This window comes from Panthera onca, chromosome A1 (genome assembly GCF_046562875.1).
Source record: "Panthera onca isolate mPanOnc1 chromosome A1, mPanOnc1 haplotype 2, whole genome shotgun sequence".
NCBI lineage: Eukaryota > Metazoa > Chordata > Mammalia > Carnivora > Felidae > Panthera > Panthera onca.
The window spans coordinates 221,819,074-221,841,479 of NC_138339.1; the positions used below are offsets into that span (position 1 = coordinate 221,819,074).

Below are 22,406 nucleotides of genomic sequence, written 5' to 3' on the forward strand. Positions count from 1 at the left end.
GCCTCTTTAAACTGTTAATTACCAAATTGTTTATATCCTTATTTGGAAGTAGCTTCGTGTCTCTGAAGGACTTGTTTCTTTGAAATTTCCATTTAAAAAATTCCACCTAGGATAGAATGTAAGCATGTTGATTACAACTGTTGTATATGATTTCCTTTGACCAGTAATTATCAGTGTTCTCTACTTACATGATTTCCTTAACATGTAATTATTTGTGCTTGTCAAAAGAGTATTATACTTCATTGATTCTAAGTGCAATCAGTAATATCTTAGCATTGTGTTGTGGTTTCAATGACAGTGTTTTGTTTTAATGATAGATAAATAATGGTGTTTCTTACATCAATCAAGTAATAAGGTATGTGGCTTGAAGATCCCCATCTCTGACTTCTCTTAGCAGAATCAACAGATAATGTAGATTCCTATCTTCCAGAACGACTTAATATTTTCATGAAACTTCTTGTCTCTATACTGTATCATATTGTATCAAAACTACCTCTGGAAAGCATAATTGGGTGGTAGGAAAAAAGCTAGTTCAAAAAATGAGTGGCCATCAAAGCTACCTCCTTCTCTTTACTTTTTTTAAGTAATCTCTACACCTAACATGGGACTTGAACCCATAACCCTGAGGTCAAGAGTCAGATGTTCTACTGAGCCAGCCAGGTACCCCATCCTCTTCCTCCCTTTTAGAAACAAAATAAAACAAAAATACTACATAAAAGTATATGGAATTAGGGGCACCTGGGTGACTCAGTTGGTTGAGCAGCCAACTCTTGATTTCGGCTCAGGTCAGGATCCCAGGGTCATGGGATTGAGCTCCACATTGGGCTCTGTGCTGAGCTTGGAGGCTGCTTAAGATACATTCTCTCTCTCTCCCTCTCTCCCTTTCTCCCTTTCTATCTCTCTTCCCCTCTTCCCCCCACTGCTCCCTCTCTCCCTCCACTCCTCTGCCCTGCACGTGCACACACACACACACTCTCTTTCTCAAATAAAAATTAAAAAAAATTTTTTTGTTATTAAATTTTGTTTAATGTTTATTTTTGAGAGAGAGACAGAGATAGGGTGCGAGCAGGGGAGGGGTAGAGAGTGGGGGAGACACAGAATCGGAAGCAGGCTCCAGGCTCTGAGCTGTCGGCACAGAGCCCGACACAGGGCTTGAACTCAAACCGCGAAATCAGGACCTGAGCCAAAGTCAGATGGTTAACTGAGCCACCCAGGTGCCCCTCCCCCACCCCCATTTTTTTTTTAAGTACACAGAATTAGATAATACAGACACACATGTATAAAAATACTTACCAAGAGTTTTTTTTAAACTTGCAGACCTATTTGTGACCCATTGTGCTTTTTTTATAATTATACAATTTAATTATCTGTTATAGAAAAGGTTAAAATGAGCTGAATGTTTTGCAAAGACTCAGGAAAGGAAATTTTAAAAATTCCTTTCCAACTAGGTATGAATGAGACAAGTAGAAAAATGTGAGAAAATTCTGCATTCAGACTGCTTTGTAAGCATTTTTAAGTTCTTGCTGCATGTTTCTGCTTTAAAGAAACCAGAATTGGAACTCTTGGAGGATGTACTATGGGTGCAGTGTATATATAAAAGATATATGTTGGAACTTCTATTCAAAGAGGCTTTGGTCCTACATCAGAAGATTGGTGAATGAGACCTAGTTGTTTTGAGTTTTTAAAAATGAATCTTTTAGGGTGCCTGGCTGGCCCAGTTGGTAGAGCATGCGACTCTTGATCTCAGAGTCATGAGTTCAAGCCCCACATTGGATATAGAGTTTACTTAATAAAAAATTTTTAATGTATCTTTTAATGATTTTGTTCCCCACTCTTTTTTTTTTTTTTTTTTTAAGGGATCCCAGATGCACAGAATTGGGTAAATCATCTTTGATTCATGATGACTGTCATTGCTCTATGCACGGCCTGTTTTTTAGTTTTTTTATTTGTATTATATACTGAACCCCCATTGATATAGTTAGTGTGGCTGCATAACAGTTGCCCCAAAATTTAGTGGCATAAAACAACCATTTTTTTATGCTCATGGATTCTGTGGGTCAGCAGTGTGGGCAGAGCACAGTGGAGAAGGGTAATCTCTGTTCCGTGCTGTCCTTACTCAGAAGACTTGCAAGTCCAGAGGCTGGAATCATCTGAAGGTTTGCTCATTCATTGCTCTGACAGTTGAAGCTGGCTGTTAGCTGAGACCTTAGCCAGGACTGTTACCAGAAACACCTACCTGTGGCCTCTCTGTGTGGCCTGGGCTTCCTCACTGCATGGCGGCTGGGTTCCTAGGGCGAGTGTCCCAAGAGAAAGGGAGCCGGGAGGAATTTGTATTGTTTTTATGATGTAGCCTTAGAATCAGATTGGACACTGCCACTCTCATTTCCTGTTTCATATTGACTTTTGAGGGGTACTTGCTTTTTATCATAGCAACTGCCAGAAAAGCCATCTTCACAAAGATGATGTCAGCAAAAGGCGTGCGGTAGTCTAGTGTTAAAACCATGACCACCTTGCCTTAGTAGTTCAGTCACTGACAGATTGCTGTATTTCCCTGTAGTGCTCCAGGGTTCCTTAGGGCATAGTTTGGGAACCAAGATCGTATTCTACATTGAGCTCCCTGTGCAAGGCTGTGGGACCAAACCCATAAGTTTCTTAGAATTCCTGTTTGTTTGAAAGACTCTCTGAGGCAGCATTTTAAATCTTGGGGTGCCTGGCCGGCTCATTCGGTGGAGCATGAAACTCTTGATCTTGGGGTTGTGAGCTCAAGCCCCAGGTTGGGTGTAGAGGTTACTTAAAAATAAAATCTTCAAAAAAATAATCTTTCTAAGATCTTAACAGAGGGTTTTGCAGTCATGCCTATAGTTTTCCTGACACTGCACTGAATTTGATTTCTGTTCGGAAACCATTTCTTTTTTTCAGAGAGAAAGAGTGCAGGAGCTTGAGCCAGTGAGGGAGGGGCAGAGGGAGAGAGACTCTTAAGCAGGCTCTACATACGTACGTAGCCTAGCACGACACTCCATCTCATGACCGGAGCCGAAATCGAGTCAGACGCTCAACCAACTGAGCCACCCAGGCGCCCCTGTTCAGAAACCACTTTAAATTTTAGCATCGTTTGCTGTCTGGAGGGGCTGAGAATGAGAAATGTTTTCTTTTGGATACCTGCAAGTCTTGGCTCCTGTATATGGAACGGTTCTTTCTTATCTCTTCTCACATTTTACCATCTGCAACTAAGGTTCAACACTGGAGGTCTCCTTAGACTGGCTCATCCAGTTCATTGGGTGTGTTTCCTGTTTCCCACCTTACAATGCTGCTGAACAGAAGTCCCCTTTTCTGTAGCTTCCAGTAATGTTGATTTTCCTAAAGCTCTCCCTCACAGTGGCTTTGAGAGCCTTCAGGCTCTAAGTCTCTTTGAGGCCCTAAGTTCTCATCAATACTTGCCTCAAGGTCTTTCCAGTTTCTACCCCCTGCCCAATACCCAAACCTCCTCCATACATTTTAGGTTTTTTGTTACAGTAGCACCCAACTTCCAGGCACCAAAATGTGTTCCAGTTAAGTGTTGCTGCATAACAAACCATCCCAAAGCTTGGCCGCAGCATCTCTGCAGCGTAGGCAGAGGTAGCTGTGTCCGCCCCACTTGGCACTAGTGAGAGCCGGTACAAGGCCAAGGTCTCGTGAGTCTGAATGTGTTGTGGAACTAGTAAGAACCCTGGGGAGAACAGCAGTGACCACAGTTTCTAGCTCCTACTGTAACTTTCTCTTAACCAAGCAACTACCAGTAAGAAGGATTCAGCTACTTATTAATTAATGAATCCACTAGTAGAAATTTAGATTATTTCTAGTTTTCCATTAGTACAAAATAATGCTATGATTAACGTCATTCATTCATTCAGCAACTTTAGATTGCCATTAGAGCTCAGGCACTGTCCAAAGGGGTGGAGGTAGAACACTGAACAAAACAAAGTCTCTATTCCTTACAAATGGGGGAAGAGTCAGGGGGCGGAAGAGGATGTTTTTACACCACACACAGACACATAGTACATTAGGTGATGAAACATGAGGAAAAATAAGAGTGATTGGTTATAGGTGCTGTTTTTTAAAAAGGGATCATGGAAGAATAATGATTGAGCAAAGACCTGAAATAAAGTTACAGATAAAGCAATGCAGATATCTGAGAAATGCTTTGCCTGTCAGGCACAGGGGCTGGAACTGCTTGGACCTTGCACTTGGAGTGTGAAGGATCCCTCCAATTCTATGTGTACCTGCTTATTTTCTTTAGACAAGTACTCCTGGAAGTGGAACTGGTGGGTAAAAGGATTGGGGTGTATTTTAGACTTTTAATGTATGTCATCAAATTGCCAAAAGTTACGGTGATTTGTGTCCACTCAGTAGTATCCTTCCCCTTATTAGAATTTCTTTTCTGAAATTGTGTATGCTGTATCGTTCATATTAAAGAAATTTAGGGAGTACAGAAGGGTATAAAGTATGTTTTCATGAAATAGTCTGAGTTATAGGATAGAATAGATTTTTAAGAGACATTTTAACAAGGTCTCATCACCTTTTTAAAATCTGTGTAGAGGGGCACCTGGGTGGCTCGGTCGGTTAAGTGTCCAACTCTTGATTTCGTCTCAGGTCATGATCTCATGGTTGTGAAATCAAGCCCCGCATCGGGCTTGGGATTCTCTCTCTCTCTCTCTCTCTCTCTCTCTCCCCCTCTCTCCCTCTCTCTCTCTCTCTCCCTCTCTCCCTCTCTCCCTCTCTCCCTCTCTCCCTCTCTCCCTCTCTCCCCCTCCCCCCCACCCCTTCCCCACTCGCACTCTCTTGCTCTCAAAATAAATAAGCTTTAAAAAGTAAATAAAAATAGAAAAAATGATTTGGAGTGAAGTTCAAACCTTATTCACTGGCAACAGTTTTGAAAGTAGCTCATTTCTTTTTGACTAATTGTAATAGTCCCTCTTTTATTCTATTTTTCTTCCTTGGCCGTCAGATTCTAGATCTCTCCTATCTTGGTAGGCGAAGTCCTTAAATCTTTATCCAACAACCTCAGGGATTTGGGAACTTTGATTTGCATATTAGACAGCAGATCTTTATATAGAAAGTCAAGTATAGTAAAACGTTAACTTGAATCCCACTCATTGAGATGGCAGTTCTTAGTTAATATGTAAATAATGTAGACAATTTCCTTTTATGTCTAGCACAGTTTTCTATGAATTTACCCTAATTTACTAAAGAGTAGCATTTTGGTTTTTTTTTAGCTTTTTCTTACGGAAAACTTGAAACAAAATGTAATAAACTTGTACCTAAACTACACGACATACACAAAGTGTACCTACCTGTTACGCAGCTTCAGTAATCATTTTGCCATTCTTGTGTCATCTGTGTGTTCACCTACTTTGCGTCTCCTGCTAGATGATAACGATGATTTCTGGGCTTTGTTTTTGGGTTTTTTTTCAGGTAAAGTTTACATACTTTGAAGTGTACGCATCTTAGCTGTAGGATTCTGGCAAATGCATATATGCCCATGTGCTTATCAGATGCAGAGCATTTCTCATTTCTGTCTTTCCGTCAGTAGACTTCTGTCCTGAGACAACCACTACTCTGACTTTTTTCACCTTCAGTTAATTTTGCATATTCCAGAACTTGGTGTAAATGGAATCGTACAATGCATACTCTTTTTTTTTTTTTAATGTAACTTTTCATTGTTTCATTCACGTTGTAGGTGTGAGTTGAACTATTCCATCATATGAACTTATCATGATGTGCGAATAGGTTTAGCTACGTTAATATTTTCTTGCAGTATAGTTTCTGAAATACATTGGCGTCTCATTTAAAAATCCATAAATTGGGGCATGTGGGTGGCTCAGTCACTTGAGCATCCAACTTCAGCTCAGGTCATGATTATCACGGGCTTGCTGCTGTCAGCACGAAGCCTGCTTTGGATCCTCTGTCCCCGTCTCTCTGCCACTTCCCCAGTTGTGCACACTCTCTCAAAAATAAACATTTAAAAAAATAATAAAAAGGGGCGCCTGGGTGGCTCAGTCAGTTGAGCATCCGACTTCGGCTCAGGTCATGATCTCACGGTCCGTGGGTTCGAGCCCCGCGTCGGGCTCTGTGCTGACAACTCAGAGCCTGGAGCCTGCTTCGGACTCTGTGTCTCCCTCTCTCTCTGCCCCTCCCCCGTTCATACTTTGTCTCTCTCTGTCTCAAAAATAAATAAAACATTAAAATTTTAAAAAAATAATAAATAATAAAATAAAAATCCAGCAAATTATAATTAAGGCTGATCCCTCCCCCTCCCCCTTTTATTTTTCTCTTCCTTACTTGTGCTTCAACAAGTATCCAGTAACTTCAGCTTTCAACATTTTAAAGTTTATATAAAACTAACACCTAATATTTACAAATTCTTGATTTTGTTAGAAATTGATTCTTTTTAATGTTTTATTTTTAAGAAAGAGAGCGCACAAGCAGGGTAGGGGCAGAGTGAGAGGGCGGCAGAGGATCAGAGACCGATGTGGGACTTGAACTCACAAACCGTGGGATCATGACCTGAGCCGAAGTCAGACGTTCAACTGCCTGAGCCACCCAGGTGCCCCAGAAATTGATTTTTTTTAATGTTCTTATTTATTTTTGAGAGAGAGACACAGAGAGACAGAGCACGAGTGGGGGAGGGGCAGAGAGAGAGAGAGGGAGACACAGAATCCGAAGCAGGCTCCAGGCTCTGAGCTATCAGCACAGAGCCTGATGTGGGGCTCGAACTCACAAACTGTGAGATCATGACCTGAGCCGAAGTCGGACGCTTAACCGACTGAGCCACCCAGGCGCCCCTGACATTTTTTTGAATGACAGAAAAGTTTTCTCTGGAAAAAAATCATTTTACTTCCCACTAAACAAATGGCATAGTAAGTAATGCCTCCTTTTTTTCTCACTTGCATTTCCTTTGCTTTGTCAGAACCAAGTCCCTGGGTCCTGAGTTGGTAGCAGCCGCAGCTGCTGTTGCAGATGTTCTCCCGTTCGATAAGCAGATGACCAAGTCAGAGCTGCTCAGGCAGCTCCAGCAGCACGAGGAAGTCTCAAAGGCACAGAAGGATGGAGAAAGAGCTAAAATTAGGTTAGTGGATCAAATAGTTCTGTCAGTAATGCTGGTTTCTCAAAATAGGCTGTTTTCATGTGAGTGGTGAGTAATACGCAATTATATTCCTACATTTATATTTTATATAAAATATTTCTCTTAAGTGGAATATTAGTAATTAGGTTTTTTAACAATGATCTGAAGTAAGATTGCAGTTTGTAAAAGATCAATGGGATGGTTAAAATTTTCTTCTGCCAAGTGATACAATTTCTTGTTCCTAAAAAAGAAACTGTAAATTCGGTAATGTTATTAAAAACAAATACAGAATAAGACAGTTTCTCTGAGAAGATTCATTTTTTCCATTGAATAATCTGTTGGTCGTGTGCAGAGTGCGATCGTCTTCAGGCCTGTTTCCTTCAGTTTTTTTTGCTCTTATCGTTACGTTTAGCTGACACCTTCCCATCCATCCTCTCGTCTCATACTTGATGCCCTGTTTGAAGTCGATATACAGCTTCAGGTGTTTGATACTTTTTCGTTAGTGACAGTTTTTTTTAAATAAACAACACTTTTAATTCATGTTTTAAATTCACATTTCTGAAGAACACCTTCAAAAGTTAGGTTTCAGAAGGAAACATAAATCTCGGTGGTCTGTGGAGTGTGAATGTTAATAATGTGTGTGTGACATGTAATCTTTCATTTAAGGGGTGCCTGAGTGGCTCAGTCGGTTAAGCACCTGACTCTTCATTTCAGCTCGGGTCATGATCTCACAGTTCGTGGGTTCGAGCCCCACATTGGGCTCTGCACTGACAGCGTGGAGCCTGCTTGGGATTCTCTCTCTCCCTCTCTCTCTGCCGCCCCCCACCCAATAAATAAATAAACTTAAAAAAAATCTTTCATTTAAACATAACATTTAATGCTATATTACTGCATAGAAGTGAAGTATAAACAAAGTGATATGAATCTCATGTGTAAGAAAGTTTTTTACTATTCTGTAGCTAAAATTTCTAATAACTGACCTTTTTCTTATTTCAGTGTCAGTAACATAATATCAGATATGAAAATTGCCAAATCTTCCACAGCTAGAGTTAGTACAAGACCAGTGCATCAAATTCAGTTTGATGAAGGATCTAACGATTACGTGGGCCAGAAGAAGACCAATGATCTTAAAAAAAGGTATTCAGGCTCTTTGCAGTTTTTTTGGTTTTGTTTGTTTCTCTGTAGGTTTACTTTATTCTGTGCCTGTTATTGCTGATAGGTGTTTGAGCATTATAGATGCAATTATATCTGTTTTCTCACTTTGCGTGTACCATGTCTTACAGAGGAAAAGGTGTTCTGGGTTTAGCAGTCTTATGCTTTTCTATACCATTAATCAAGTTGGGCCCTTTCTGCCATTTACCCACGATGAATAGAGGTCTCCTGATTTAGGATAAGTGGAGCTGATTTAATGCTGAACAAATGAACATTTTGTGAGAAGCATTATTTTTCATTCTGATTCATACATATAACCTTTATATTTATCTATATAATTATCATTATTCATATCTTAGAGAAATAAGCCATCATCAAAAAAAGAAAGAAAAGAAGATCCATTATAATATCTGAAAGTGGTAGATTATTTGTGGCAATTTGAATTTGGTAATTTGCAGACTTGAAGATGCTAAGCCATGTTTTACATAATTATTTTATAATACAAAGCTGTCTGTATTCACATGAAGTTTCTGCTTTCTCTCCTTCAAGCCCATAAAGTGAAAGTTGGGGACAGGGAACCAGATATTTATAGCACGCTGTGACAAAAACTAACTGATCTTTGTAGGAGGAGGTGCCTACAGTGGAGTATTTTTGATGTGTTATGTATTCCGTGGATTTTCTTTTAATTATAATTCCAGCAACTTGAGTTAGCTCTTTTCAGAAGTTAAACTATGAATTTGTACAGGAAAATTGTAAAAGATGGTCAGCAGTTAACAAAGGAAGTTCAAGAGGTTACAGTGACTTTGGGAAATTATTTGAATTACTAATTTAAAGTGATTTTATACCTATGACATATTATTAGATAAAATAGAATGAGTACTTGGAGTTTTACTTAAGATTCCTCAAGAATATTTAATTTCAGGGGCGCCTGGCTGGCTCAGTCAGTAGAGCATGCAATTCTTGATCTGGGGTCATGAGTTCAAACCCCACGTTGGGTATAGAACTTACTTTAAAAAAGAATATTTAATTTCAGTCTTGTTTGAATCATTCTTTGTTGAAATGATTCCATGATTCCATGCAATTATGTCAGAATGCTATATCATAATTTGATTCTTAATGATAGTAGCTGTCATTAAAAACTAGAAGGTGGCGGGCGCATGACTGGCTCGGTCAGTAGAGCTTGTGACTCTTGATCTGGGGGTCGTGAGTTCAAGCCTCGAGTTGGGTGTAGAAATTACTTAAAAGTAAAATCTTACAGGGGCACCTAGGTGGCTCAGTCAGTTAAGTGTCCGACTTAGATTCAGGTCATGATCTCATGGTTCATGGGTTTGAACCCCATGTTGGGCTCTGTGCTGACAGCTCAGAGCCTGGAGCCTGCTTCAGATTCTGCGTCTCTCCCTCTCTCTCTGTCCCTCCCCTGCTCGCTCTCTCTCTCCCAAAAATAAACATTAAAAAAAATTTTTTTTTTAGTAAAATCTTAAAAGAAAAATTAGAAAGTGGGAAGGGAGTAGCTAAAAAAGTGGGACAGGGGTTTATGTGCATATAATGGCTATATTAAAAAACTGACTGAAGGACTCTAGAGTTAGGGAAAGCAGTGGTAAGACACCAAGTTGTTCTCCCTGCTCTGTCCTGGGACAGCCTGAGACAATCCACCATTAATATGCCCTGGGCTGATTCCTTCAGTAAGAGAACAGAGAAGTGTGAGGCACAGACCACTGGCCCTAGCATACCTCAGAGTCTTGGCACAGTGCTAGACTAATCCTGGGACTGCGGCAACTTGCATAGCCTCGTTGGTCTGTTTCCTCATCCAGGAGATGCTAACTTAAGTGGCTTTCTTGAGAAATAGGAAAGGAATGTGCAGACTCTATATAGTAGATGCAATGAAAACGTCTGTTCCCTTCCTTTCCCTTTAGTACCTTCTAAAATTCCATACTTTACCAGATCATTCCCTCTTTACCATGAGTCACCTTAATCCATCATCCTGTTGACCTGATGCAAAGTTGGGGACTGCTGGGTGCAGAGAAGAATGCAAGCCCTGAGGATGGTTCTGGAGCATAAATGCCTTTGTTTAAAATACTTGGGGACCTGCTAGCAAAAACCTGAAGTGATTTGAGATCACTTTATCTAATTTTAATATGGTATTTGCATTTTTTCAGTTAGTGTGATATTGTAGAAAAAAGTAATGTGATCCAGAGAAGTATTCAAAATTATTTTAAAAGTAACTGTCCATTTTTTAAACTGGCTTTTAATCTGCCAGTAAATTTATGTAAGTATGAATGTAAGTTGATACATGAAGCAGTTGATTAAAATATACAAGGAAAAGTTATCTGTTAACTCTCTGACATTAATTTCAATAGTTAATTAAAAATGTTATATAAAGAAAGTTAATCATTATGTTAAAATTACAGAATGATTGCTTTATAAGTGGGAATGTTTTGATTTATCTGTGCCATCTTTTATAATTATAGTTTGTAATTAAACATGCAGTGTTTTCTGCCCTTAAACTAAGACAAATGTTGACTTCAACAACTTTTAATTTAGCATATTTTAATAGCTGTCTAATGTTGAGTTTTCTAAAACCTTAATATGAAATGGATCACGTAAAAATTATGGCAATTCAAACTAATCTTTTCAATTAGCTGTTTTAGACATTAAACTACTTAACCCGCTTTATTGTATCATGATGCAAAAATTCAAGTGCATTTGTTCCGGTTTTTCGTTGTCAGTTCTAAAGATGCAGAAATTTAGTTAAAATGTCTGGGTGTGAGTCAGTGGAATATTTTTAAACTTCTACATTGAGTATTTCATATACAATTTTCTTTTTCTAAAGAATTTTTTGTTGGCAGTGTATAAAAATAATAACTTAAATTGTTTTTTCTTTTCCAGCCTTAGGAAAAATATACTCAAGGGGAAGAGACTTAATATTTTTGACCTTAAGGCCGTTACTGAAGAGGCACCCGAAACAGGTTTGTTAAGAACAACACCATTGGGGGGTGCTGGGGTGTTAATAAGTTAAGGGTTCAAGTCTTGGTTTTGGCTCAGGTCATGATTTCTCAGTTTGCAGGATGAAGCACCACATCAAGCTCCGTGCTAACAGCATGGAGCCTACTTGGGACTCTCTCTCTCTCTCCCTTTCTCTCTTCCATGCACGCATGCCCTCGCTCACTCTCTAAAAAAAAAATAAACATAAAAAAAGAACAACACTGTTTCTCAAGTAGACAAACATTCCATCTTTCAACAACATCCTTCACGTTTTGATTACATAATGTCAAGTATTTTAATAAGCCATCCTGTCATTGACCTGGGTCCTGCTTATGAACGTAGTTGTTGACATTGCCAGTCTTGGTCACGTGTGTCCCTTGAAATGTTGCATGCTATGAGACAGCGGGAGGTAACTCCTACCAGCTTCCTGAATCCAGAGCTATCAGTTGGCTGCTGATTTGGGTTAGAACATTAATGATCACCTACCATTTGCAGCTGTGCTATCACAAAAGCTAAACTGTGGCTTCGGCCCTAGAGCAGCTTGCTGTCCAGAAGAGGAGATAGCATTTGTAGAAGTAACTTAGTGAGGTGATTTGGAGATTGTTTCGGAGCTGGGAAGAAGAGCATTCAGGAGATCTATTTAGCAGTCTCATGTTTTTTTCTTAATACATAGTTAGTCCTTGTTCTTTATCCTTCCCCCTTTCTTCTTTGGGTAAGAAGTCCAATCCTTCAAATTCATCATTTGAAGTCTAATTCAAAGAGATACGAGACGTCCTCTTGCTTGACGTTAAATATGGTTTAGTGATAACTTAAAATAGATGAGAAAATTCAATGCAAATGGTCTTCAGCTTACAAGTGACTTTCATTTCCAAAGATTCTAAGTTAGCTTTTGGGACTTCATAGAAATAATTTTATGATTGATTTTTAAGTTCTGAGGCCAGCCTCCAGTGTCTCATTTAATCTATCACTTACTTATATAAACATCTGATTTTTCCCAATATTCAATAAACCTTTAGATGTTGGGGCCTAGGTTTCACTGACTTTTGTGTACCCAGCAGCACCTAGCCAAGTGGCTTACAGATCATAGGAATTAGTTATGTTAAATTGTAAATGCTTTTTTTTGAACAAATTGAGCTATAGAATATCTATCCATAGAGGAAAACTCAAGTGATTTGAGATCACTTTATCTAATTTTAATATGATATTTACATTAATCAATCAGTGTTTGTTCATTTAAAACTGAAAAGAAAGCTAAGAGAACAACCTCCTTTCTCTTATGTGAAAACTGCATTGTTTGAGCTTGCTGTCTCTCAAAATAAATAAATAAACATTTTTTTTCTTTTTTAAAGGGAATTTACTGTCAGGGCAGTCACTGTTGTCCACCTAATGAACAACCAGAAGAGGCACTTGTATTCTTGAAGAAGCCAATTTGCTTTTTTTGATCAGAAATCCTGTTCCTAAAACTGAAATTAGCTGGCAAGGAAGTACTGAAATTTTATAAAACGGTGTAAAATGATTGTACTTTAATAAGGAAAGTAATATGCAAATTTATGAAAATTTACTCTAATGAAGGTACTGTTTAATAAGTTATACTTGCATGAGTCTAAAGAACGTCTTTTGTTCCCAATTAAATACAGTAGCAGCAACATGCAGACTTAAATTTAGCATTTATTCACTGCTGTTTCCCTATCACCTAAAATAATGCCTGACATATAATTTACATTCAGTAATTATTTATTGATTGAATGAGTTCTTCTATCCCAGGATTCCCGCATTTTGCTCCCTCCATGTTCCTACCACTGCTGCAAAGGATATAGTCATAGACCCTACTCCTTATCCTGGAGTAATCTAGAGCCAAGAGGCCAGATAGCTTAATGGAAGGAGTTTCAGTATTTGATGTGGATTATTCAAATTCATATTCTGGCATACTGACCTCTTTGAGTTTTCCTTTCTCCATCTATAAAATAGGGCTGATACATACCTGTCAAGGATTCAATGAACTAATGTGTAATTGAAGCGTCAGGAGCACAGTGGGCATTCAGTACATAGATGCAGCTATTAGCAACAACGATGATGGCGTTGAGGCACCTGGGTGGCTCAGTCGGTTAAGTGTCCGATTTCAGCTCATATCATGATCTCACTGCTTGTGAGTTCGAGCCCCGCGTTGGCTCTGTGCTGGCAGCTTGGAGCCTGGAGACTGCTTCGGATTCTGTGTCTCCCTCTCTCTCTGTCCCTCCCTTGCTTACGCTTTGCCCCCCTCTCTCTCTCTCTCTCTCAAATATAAAATAAAACATTAAAAAATTTTTTTAAATAGAAAAAAACGTAATGATGATGGTGTTGATGATCATGGAAAAGACATAGGTTCATCGGTGTCCACTGAATAAATCTATAAAATGGGACTATGATAATTATTTTGCTGTTATGATTACTCTGGAAATGTGGCTAATTAAGCCTAACTGCTATGATCTTTTCTCTGTATGAGATGTTCTAGGCCAACATACTTAATATCTAGCAGTCAGTGTGCAGTCAGACGTGGCTGTACATGAATTTTCGTATACAAGTCTGTGTGGACATATGTTTTCTCTCAGGTAAATATCTAGGAGTCAAATGGTTGTATGCGAAGTGTATTTTCTAATTTTTAAAGTCACGGCCAAACTATTTTTCAAAGAGGTTGTGCCATTTTACATTCCCACCAGCAGTGACTGGTGGAAATGCAGTTCATTCTTGCAAAGTGTCTTACATGTCCAAAGCAAATAAGATGATTAAAATGTGATATGATGGTGGTTATAAGCTAACATGATATTAACTTACTTAGAGGGTTGGTTGTGAGGATTAAATGAACTAATGTAGAAAAAGCATTAGCACAGAGTAAGTGCTCCGTATCCGTTAGTAGTATGGTTATTATGTTAATTTCATTTCTTTGGTCTTTATTGTTTTTTATCTTTATTTATTTATTTTTATCTTTATTTATCTTGACAGACTAAAAGGTAAACAGGCTGGACTTTAAATATCAAAGTCACATGTCTTATAAAAAATATTCACATTCATGGAAACATCCTTAAACAAAATACATATTTTTTTTTCCTTTCCAGTAGAGGGGGCAGTGAGACTTCAGGGCTTGCTTGCCTAGCAGTGTAGTAAAACAGAAGCCAAGGCTTGCAATTGTGGTTGCTGCAGGCTTTTTATGTCATTTTTGAACAGTTTGAGCTCTCAGAGAATGACCTTCCGTTATATACTGTTTATGTATATCCCTCAGGACCTGAAATGTTTCACCAATTTGGAGTTGATTATAACATTTTTGTAAAAATAAAGATATATACGCATTGACTTGTGATTATTTGAAATGTTTTTATTATACAGAGACAGCACCTTCACTTTGGGATGTGGAATTTGCTAAGCAGTTAGCTGAGGTAAATGAACAGCCCCTTCAGAATGGTTTTGAAGAGATGATCCAGTGGACCAAAGAGGGGAAACTGTGGGAGTTTCCGATTAACAACGAAGCAGGTAAATCTTAATTTCAGAGTTTTATACAATTCATTGATGGAGATTAAATCTGGCAGGTGTTCAGTCATAGAGTCTGGATACTTACATGAATTTCAGAACTTTGTATAAATTTCTTCGTGGTGTCTGAAAAGAAATTTCACAATGTTTTTAAAAGGAACGTTAGAGGGGCACCTGGCTGGCTCAGTTAATGGAGCATGCAACTCTTGATCTCAGGGTTGTGAGTTCAAGACCCATGTTGGGTGTAGAGTTTACTTAAAAATAAAATCTTTAGAAAATAAAATAAAAGGAATGTTAGAACTTCCCTGAATTCTAGATGTTTGATAAGGAAACTAAAGAAGTAAAGTTATATGGCAGAAATGCATCATGAATCGCTTTGTGACATGAAAGTGTTGACTGCAAATGATGACAGTTCTCTGGTTGCTCAGCCAGGATTATCTGGAAAATCTCATACATTTAATCCTGGGAGTGACATCATATTTCAATTTTAGAGAACATTACAACTCTTACAAAGCCTTAACTGGTTATCTTTTACTCATAAAACCATTGCATTAATGAGGTGCAAGGTTCTTGTACTTGAAAACCACTCAAAGCAAAAATGTTGGAAGGCTTCGAAATTTCTTGGAACTCTGGCAGCATACCTAGATGCTTTGGTGCTATTACCTACTTTCCTGGAGATTATTCTGGAGATGACACCTCTTCCTCACTCAAAAGGAAAACAGTATTACTGTGCTACTTATGTTTTGTGGTATTTTTTATATTATCATCAGCTAAACGTTTTAGATGTATTTTCAATTAGAAGAGGTTCGTTTACTTTTATGGTACAATTAGGTAGGAGTTGCAAACACCTCAGTAAATCTTGGGAAAGTATAGTCCATATTTTAACCTTTGTAGTATTATACGGTCACCTTAATACTTTATTTTTGATGACATTTGATTTGTTTGGATTAATAAATGGAACAGAAACTTAAATATCAGAAATATTTTGTCTTCTATCTTGATGAAGTGTTACTTTGTTTAGGAAAACTTTTTAGAGACTTAACAATTCTTTGGCAAATTCGTAATATTTTGTGTATTTGTGTGGTATATGCAGTAATAAAGGATGCTGTGTTTCATCTGTTACATAACATGTATATTTGCCAAAGTATTATGCTTTCCATACTCTGGTAGGTGTCAGGAAAAAAAACCCCAAGGACTTTTCAGTTGTACAAACCAGAGTACAGATCTGAACTCTCCCATTGCTTAGCCATTTGCCTTTGAGGAAACTAACCTCTTGAACCTTAGTTTCCTCATCTGTAAAATTAAAGATACCTCACTGGAAGAGTATAAGAAATAAAACAAAGTTATTGGTTTGCTCAGCACAGTTCTTGGCATATAAGACATGTGAATAATGGTTAATTCATTTCCCCTCCTGTATGGACATAGGATTTTAAAAGGAGTAAAAAGCTGGGGCCTGGGTGGCTCAGTTTGTTAAGAAACCACCTGCAGCTCAGATCATGATCTCATGGTTCGTGAGTTCGAGCTCCACGTCAGGCTCTGTGCTGACAGCTCAGAGCCTGGATCTGCTTCAGATTCTGTGTCTCCCTCTCTCTCTTCCCCTTCCCCACTTGTGCTCTTTTTCTCTCAAAAATAAACATTAAAAAAATTCAGAGAGGGGCGCCTGCATGGCTCAGTCAGTTGAGTGTCCAATTTCGGCTCAGGTCATGATCTCGCAGCTTGTGGGTTCAGACCCTGCGTCAGGCTCCATGCTGACAGCCTGGAGCCTGCTTCAGATTCTGTGTCTGCCTCTCTCTCTGCCCCTCCCCTGCTTGCGCTCTATCTCTCTCTCGCTCTCTCTCTCTCTCTCTCAAAAATGAATACACATTAAAAATTTTTTTTTAATTTTAGAGAAAAAAAATTAACAGAATACAGTATGTAATATTAAGGGAAGATTTCATTATTTGATGAAATTTGGATGTTCCAAGTCCTCACAGTTAAAAACATGGTTTTAAAACCCAATATTGAGGTAGAATAAATGTGACTTTATTTAGGAGAGACAGTGGTTAAGGGTTCCAGTTTTGAGTGAGTTGTATGCTTGACCTCTCTAAGCCTCACTTCTCCTGTCTATGAAATGATGGGAACAATAATAGGACTTATTTTATGGGATTCTTCTGAGAAACAAGTGAGGTTATTATACAAGTAAAGGATCATCAACCTCATCATTCCCTGTTCCTACAACAACAATATTGTGAGAGGATTTTACTGTAAGGATTTTAAATCTTAAACTATTAGTGAGGATATGTATTTCCTGGGAACCACCAAGTAGGGTATTAGGAAAGTATGGGTTGGTATACATTGTCATCAATAAAACACTTAAGATCATCAAAATCTTGAATGTCCATACTCCACAGGAACTTATCTTAAATTTGACCTGATTTTTAAGAGAGTTTATTTTTTACAAAAGGAAAAAAACACGTAGTTTGGTTAGGTTGGGGAGATAAATGTGACAAGTTTCCATACACATGGTACATATTATTGATGCTTCAGGGTGGGAAAGGGAGGTATCTCATTTCCAGCTCCTTAAGCCAATTGTTATCTGAATGAAAAACAGGAAAGGAACTGTGGAAACTTTCTCACTTTGATCACTCCCCTCAATATACACTTAGGAACTTCAGAATACTTTAAGAGACTGGCATTAGAATTTGGAGCCTCAGCAGTTCAATAAGATTCTTCTAGATTCTTATTTTTAAATTTTAAGATGAATAAAACGTCATGCTGTCTCTACTAACAGTTAGCTTTATGAAGATTTACTTTGATGCTTTTGGGGAAAGGGGTTTTATTTCTAAGGGCAGGCCATGCCGGTTTCTGAACGTAATACTGAAAATGACAAAATGACGTGTCCTGTGTTTATAACTTCGCTTCCCAGTGTTGTGTTTTTCATTTATGTAAAAAAATTGCAGTTTGTTGTTTTGCCGTGTAAAACATATAAATTATTTTCTGATTTGAAATATCTTTTTTCAGTTTTTTTGTTTTGTTTTTTGTTTTGTTTTTTTTTAAGAACTGGTTTGTCCCTTCTGTTTTGCTTTGCCAGCATAGAGATTTGCAAGAGCAGTTAGGTGGCATTATTACCACTTAGATTTTGTAGTAGTGATTTTATATTGGATTGATAATAAAAACATTTTTATTTTAGCTTTGACTTTGACTTTAAACTTAATCATATTTTTACCAGTACCCAGTTAACAGTCTTGCTCTTGAATGTTCTTTAGCCATAGATATGCCACCAAATTGTGTTCCGAAATGTATCAGTTTTTGCTGCATAATGTGCCACCCCAAAACTTAATAAAACAACAACTAAGTTTGGAACTGCTCATGAATTTTGGGGTTTTCTGGATGGTTTTGGCAGCTTCGCTGAGGGTGGGTCCTTCTAGAGTGGCTGGTCTCACATGTCTGGCTGTTGGTGCTGGCTGTTGTCAGGGAAGATGGAGATACCTGGGTTATATGTCACTCACCATCTCACAGACCAGCTCGGGCTTCTTCACATGGCCGCGGTAGAGTTCCTAACAGTAAGGAAGAGCAAGGATTGATGTGTAAGTGTTTTTCAAGCCTTTGTTTGCACTGTGTTTAGTAATACCCCATTGACAAAGCAGGTCACTTGGCCAACCCTGAATTCACCGGTTTGAGAGACAGGCTGCACCTATTTATGGGAAGAATGGCAAAGCCACACTGTAAAGGGCATGAATAGAAACATAGGGGTGATATGTGGCCATTTGTTAATCTACCACCTTGATTTTTTTTTATTTACTTTTGTTTTGCTTTTTTTTTTTTTTTTAAATTTTTTTAGTTTATTTATTTTTGAGAGAGACAGAGTGCAGGCAGGAGAGGAACAGAGAGAGAGGGAGACACAGAATCTGAAGAAAGCTCCAGGCTCTGAGCTGTCAGCACAGAGCCTGATGCGGGGCTCGAACTCATGAACTGTGAGATCATGGCCTGAGCCAAAGTCGGATGCTTAACTGACTGAACCACGCAGGCGCCCCTTTTATTTACATTTGTTTTAATAAAAATAATGTATAGATCTTTAAATGTCCAAATAAATTTTTTAAAAATCTCTCAGTAAATATAAACTAACTCCAAGTGTGATTAGAAAGCATTTTTTTATTTTTTTAATGTTCACTATTTTTGAGAGAGAGAGAGACAGACAGACAGAGTGCAAGCAGGGGAAGGGCAGAGAGAGAGGGAGACACAGAATCCGAAGCAGGCTCCAGGCTCTGAGCTGTCAGCACAGCGCCTGAGGTGGGGCTCAAACTCATGGACCGCGAGATCATGACCTGAGCCCATGTCGACGCTTAACTTACTGAGCCACCCAGGTGCCCCACAAAGCATTTTTCAAGCCTCCTATTTTGAGATCATTTTGTAGATTTACATGCCACTGAAGAAATATCCTGGATAGCCTCTACCCATTTTCTCCCAATAGTTACTTCCTGCATAACCAGACTACATATAACATTACAGCCAGGCCATTGGCATTGATAGTTCTTCAACCATGTTCAGATGTCACCAGTTTTACAAGTAGTCCTTTGTGTGTACATATTTAGTTCTGTACAGTTTTATCACATGTAGAGTCATGTGACCACCACCCCAGTCAAGCTCCGACTCAAGGAGCTCTTTGTATACATACACCTTTTATGACCACACCCGTTTGCCACCCACTGCCTCCCCTCCTTTGTCCTGGATCTCTGACAATCATTAAAACGCTTCTACATTTCCTATTATTTTCCCAGTTCAGGAAATATATACAGGGGCACCTGGGTGGCTCAGTCAGTTAAGCATCTAACTCTTGATTTCAGCTCAGGTCATGATCTCTCGGTTCCTGAGATTGAGCCCCACGTCATTAGCTTGGAGCCTACTTGGGGTTCTCTCTCTGCCCCTCCCCTGTGTGCTTGCACGAGCACTCTCTTTCTCTCTCTTCTCTCCAAATAAATAAATAGACTTAAAAATATATACAAATAGAATCATATATAATGTGTAACCTTTGGGGATTGGCTTTTTTTCAACTCCGCCTGATTAATTCTCTGGAGATGTATCCAAGCTGTTGCATGTATCAGTACGTTTGTGGGTTTGTTTGTTTTAATTGAATATGCCATATAGTTTAGCCATTCACCTGATAAAAGACACCTGGGTTGTTACCAGTTTGAGGCTATTGTGAATAAAGGTACTATAAATACTCGTGGACAGAGTTTTGTATGAATACAGATTTCCATTTCCCTAGGGTAAATACTTAGGTGCGAAATTGTTGGGTCATATCTGGTAGTTGCATGTTCACTTTTTAAAGAAACTTCTAAACTGATTTCTAGAGTAGCTGTGCCATTTTATATTCCTTCCAGCAATGTGCGAACAGTCTTTGCTTCTCATTCTCACCAGCAGTTGATGTCGTCACTGTTGTCTTTAGATTTATTTACCTTCTGATGAATGTGTGTTAATAGCTCATTATGGTTTTAATCTGCATTTCGTTCATCGCTACAGAGGTTGACCGTGTTTTGTGTGTGTGTGTTTGCCATCTGTTTATTTTCTTCAGTTACATGTCTCTTCCTGTTTTTTGCCCATTTTCTAATTGGGGTGTCTGGTTTTCTTACTTTTGAGTTTTAAGAGGTTTTTTTATATATACATTCCAGATACTAGCCCTTTCTTGAATATTCGGTTTGCAAATATTTTTTCCCCTGTCTATAGTTGTCGTTTCATCCTCTTAACAGGGTCTTTGACAGAGGAAAATTTTTAATTTTGATGGGGTCCGGTTTTTCCTCTTATGGATGGTGCTTTTGGTGTCAGGTTCTTTGCCAGCCCTTGAACCAGAAGATTTTCCCCTATGTTTTCTTCTGTTCTTTTTTTACGATTTTATTTTTGAGGTACCTGGGTGGCTCGGTCTGTTAAGCATCCGACTTCAGCTCAGGTCATGATGTCACAGTTTGTGAGTTTGAGCCCCGCGTCCGGCTCTCTGCTGTCAACCCAGAGCTGCTTTGGATCCTCTGTCTACCTCTCTTTCTGCCCCTCCCTTGCTGGTTCTCTCTCTCTCTCTCTTTCAAAATAAATGGATAAACTTAGGTGCACCTGGGTGGCTCAGTCAGTTAAGCGTCCAACTTTGGCTCAGGTCATGATCTCGTGGTTCATGAGTTCAAGCCCTGTGTGGAGCCTGCTTGGGATTCTGTATCTCCCTCTCTCTCTGCCTCTCCCCCGCTCATGTTCTGTGTGTCTCTCTCTCTGAAAAATAAACATTAAAAAAAAAAAAAAGATTTCATTTTTAAGTAATCTCTACACCCGACATAAGGCTCGAATGCGCAGCCCCGAGATCAAGAGTCTCGTGCTCCACCGACTGATCCAGGCACCCATCCCCTATTTTTTTTCTATATGATGTATAGTTTTAGATTTAAATTCGTGATCCATTTGGGGTTCATTTGTATGAAGTGTGAGGTTTAGGTTGAGGTTCTTTCTGTGTGTCTGTCAATAGATATCCAGTTGCTCTGGCACCGTTTGTTGAAACGGCTACCCTTTCTTCATTGAATTGGTTTTGTGCCTTTGTTTAAAAAACTGGGCCTACTTGTGTGGGTCTGTTCTTACTCGGGCAGGGCTGCCATAACAAAATACCATGGATGGCTCGCTTAAACAACAGATTGATTTTTTCATAGTTCTGGAGGTTGGAAGTCCAAGATCAAGGTACCAGCAGGTTTTGTTTCTCCGGGCCCTCTCGGTTTGCAGATACTTTCCTCCTTGTATCTTCGCGTGATTTTTTTTTCTCTCTCTGCATTCTTGGTGTCTCTTCGTCTTCTTATAAGGACACCAGTCCTATTGGATCAGAGCTCCACTGTTACAACTTCATCTAACCTTAATTACCTCTTTAAAGGTCTTATCTCTAAATATAGTCATTGGGAATTAGGATCTCAACCTGTTGATTTTGGGGGGACACCGTTCAGTCCATAACAGGGTCTATTTCTGGCCCTCACTTCTGTTCCATCAATCTGTGTGTCTGTCCCTCTGCCAATATGATGCTTTTGATTATTATAGCTGTTTCAGTAAGTCTTAGCATTATTGTTTCTATTTTATTCTTATCTGTCAAGATTGTGCCTTTCCTTACCAATTTTAGAATAGACTTATCTGTAGCAAAACCTCACTGAGGTTTTGATAGGAAGAGCATTAAACCTATAGATAAATTTGGAGAGAATTGACATCTTAATAGGTTGAGTCTTCCAATTTACATTTAATTAGAAATGCGATTGATTTTTTGTGTTGATTTTGTATCCTGTAACCTTACTGAACTCACTAATTAGTTCTAGGAGGTTTTTTTTGTAGATTCTTTGGGATTTTCTATGTAGACAAACATGTCATCTACAAATAGGGATGGTTTTATTTCTTCCTTTGCCATCTCTGTGCCTTTTCTTCCTCACTGCAGTGGCTAAAATTTTTAGTACTGTTTTGGGTAAGATTGGTAAGAGCTGACTTTGTTTTTGTGCTCATGAACTTAAGGGAAAAGCTGCAGTCTTTCACCATGAAGTATGATATTAGCTGTAGATTTTTTATAGATGCTCTTTATCAAGTTGAAATTGTTTTTCTTATTCTAACTTGGTGAAAGTTTTTATCAAAAATGGGTGTTGTGTCACATGACTTTTCTTCTTCAGCCTGTTGATATGGATGACATTGTTTT

General features: G+C 38.7%; 1 protein-coding gene across 3 annotated transcripts in view; it reads left to right on the forward strand.

Moving 5' to 3' along the window:
- MRPS31 (mitochondrial ribosomal protein S31) overlaps positions 1 to 22,406 on the forward strand; it is a 32,132-nt gene that overhangs the window by 5,602 nt on the left and 4,124 nt on the right. For 2 of the 3 annotated variants that reach the window (XM_060637277.3, XM_078434081.2), the window contains exons 3-6: positions 6,947 to 7,105; positions 8,099 to 8,239; positions 11,141 to 11,220; positions 14,597 to 14,740. In XM_060637277.3, coding sequence (XP_060493260.1) covers positions 6,947 to 7,105; positions 8,099 to 8,239; positions 11,141 to 11,220; positions 14,597 to 14,740 — 524 coding nt within the window. Of the gene's footprint in view, positions 1 to 6,946; positions 7,106 to 8,098; positions 8,240 to 11,140; positions 11,221 to 14,596; positions 14,741 to 18,190; positions 18,304 to 22,406 lie in introns of all 3 variants that reach the window. The other variant, XM_060637278.2, reaches the window with a different exon arrangement.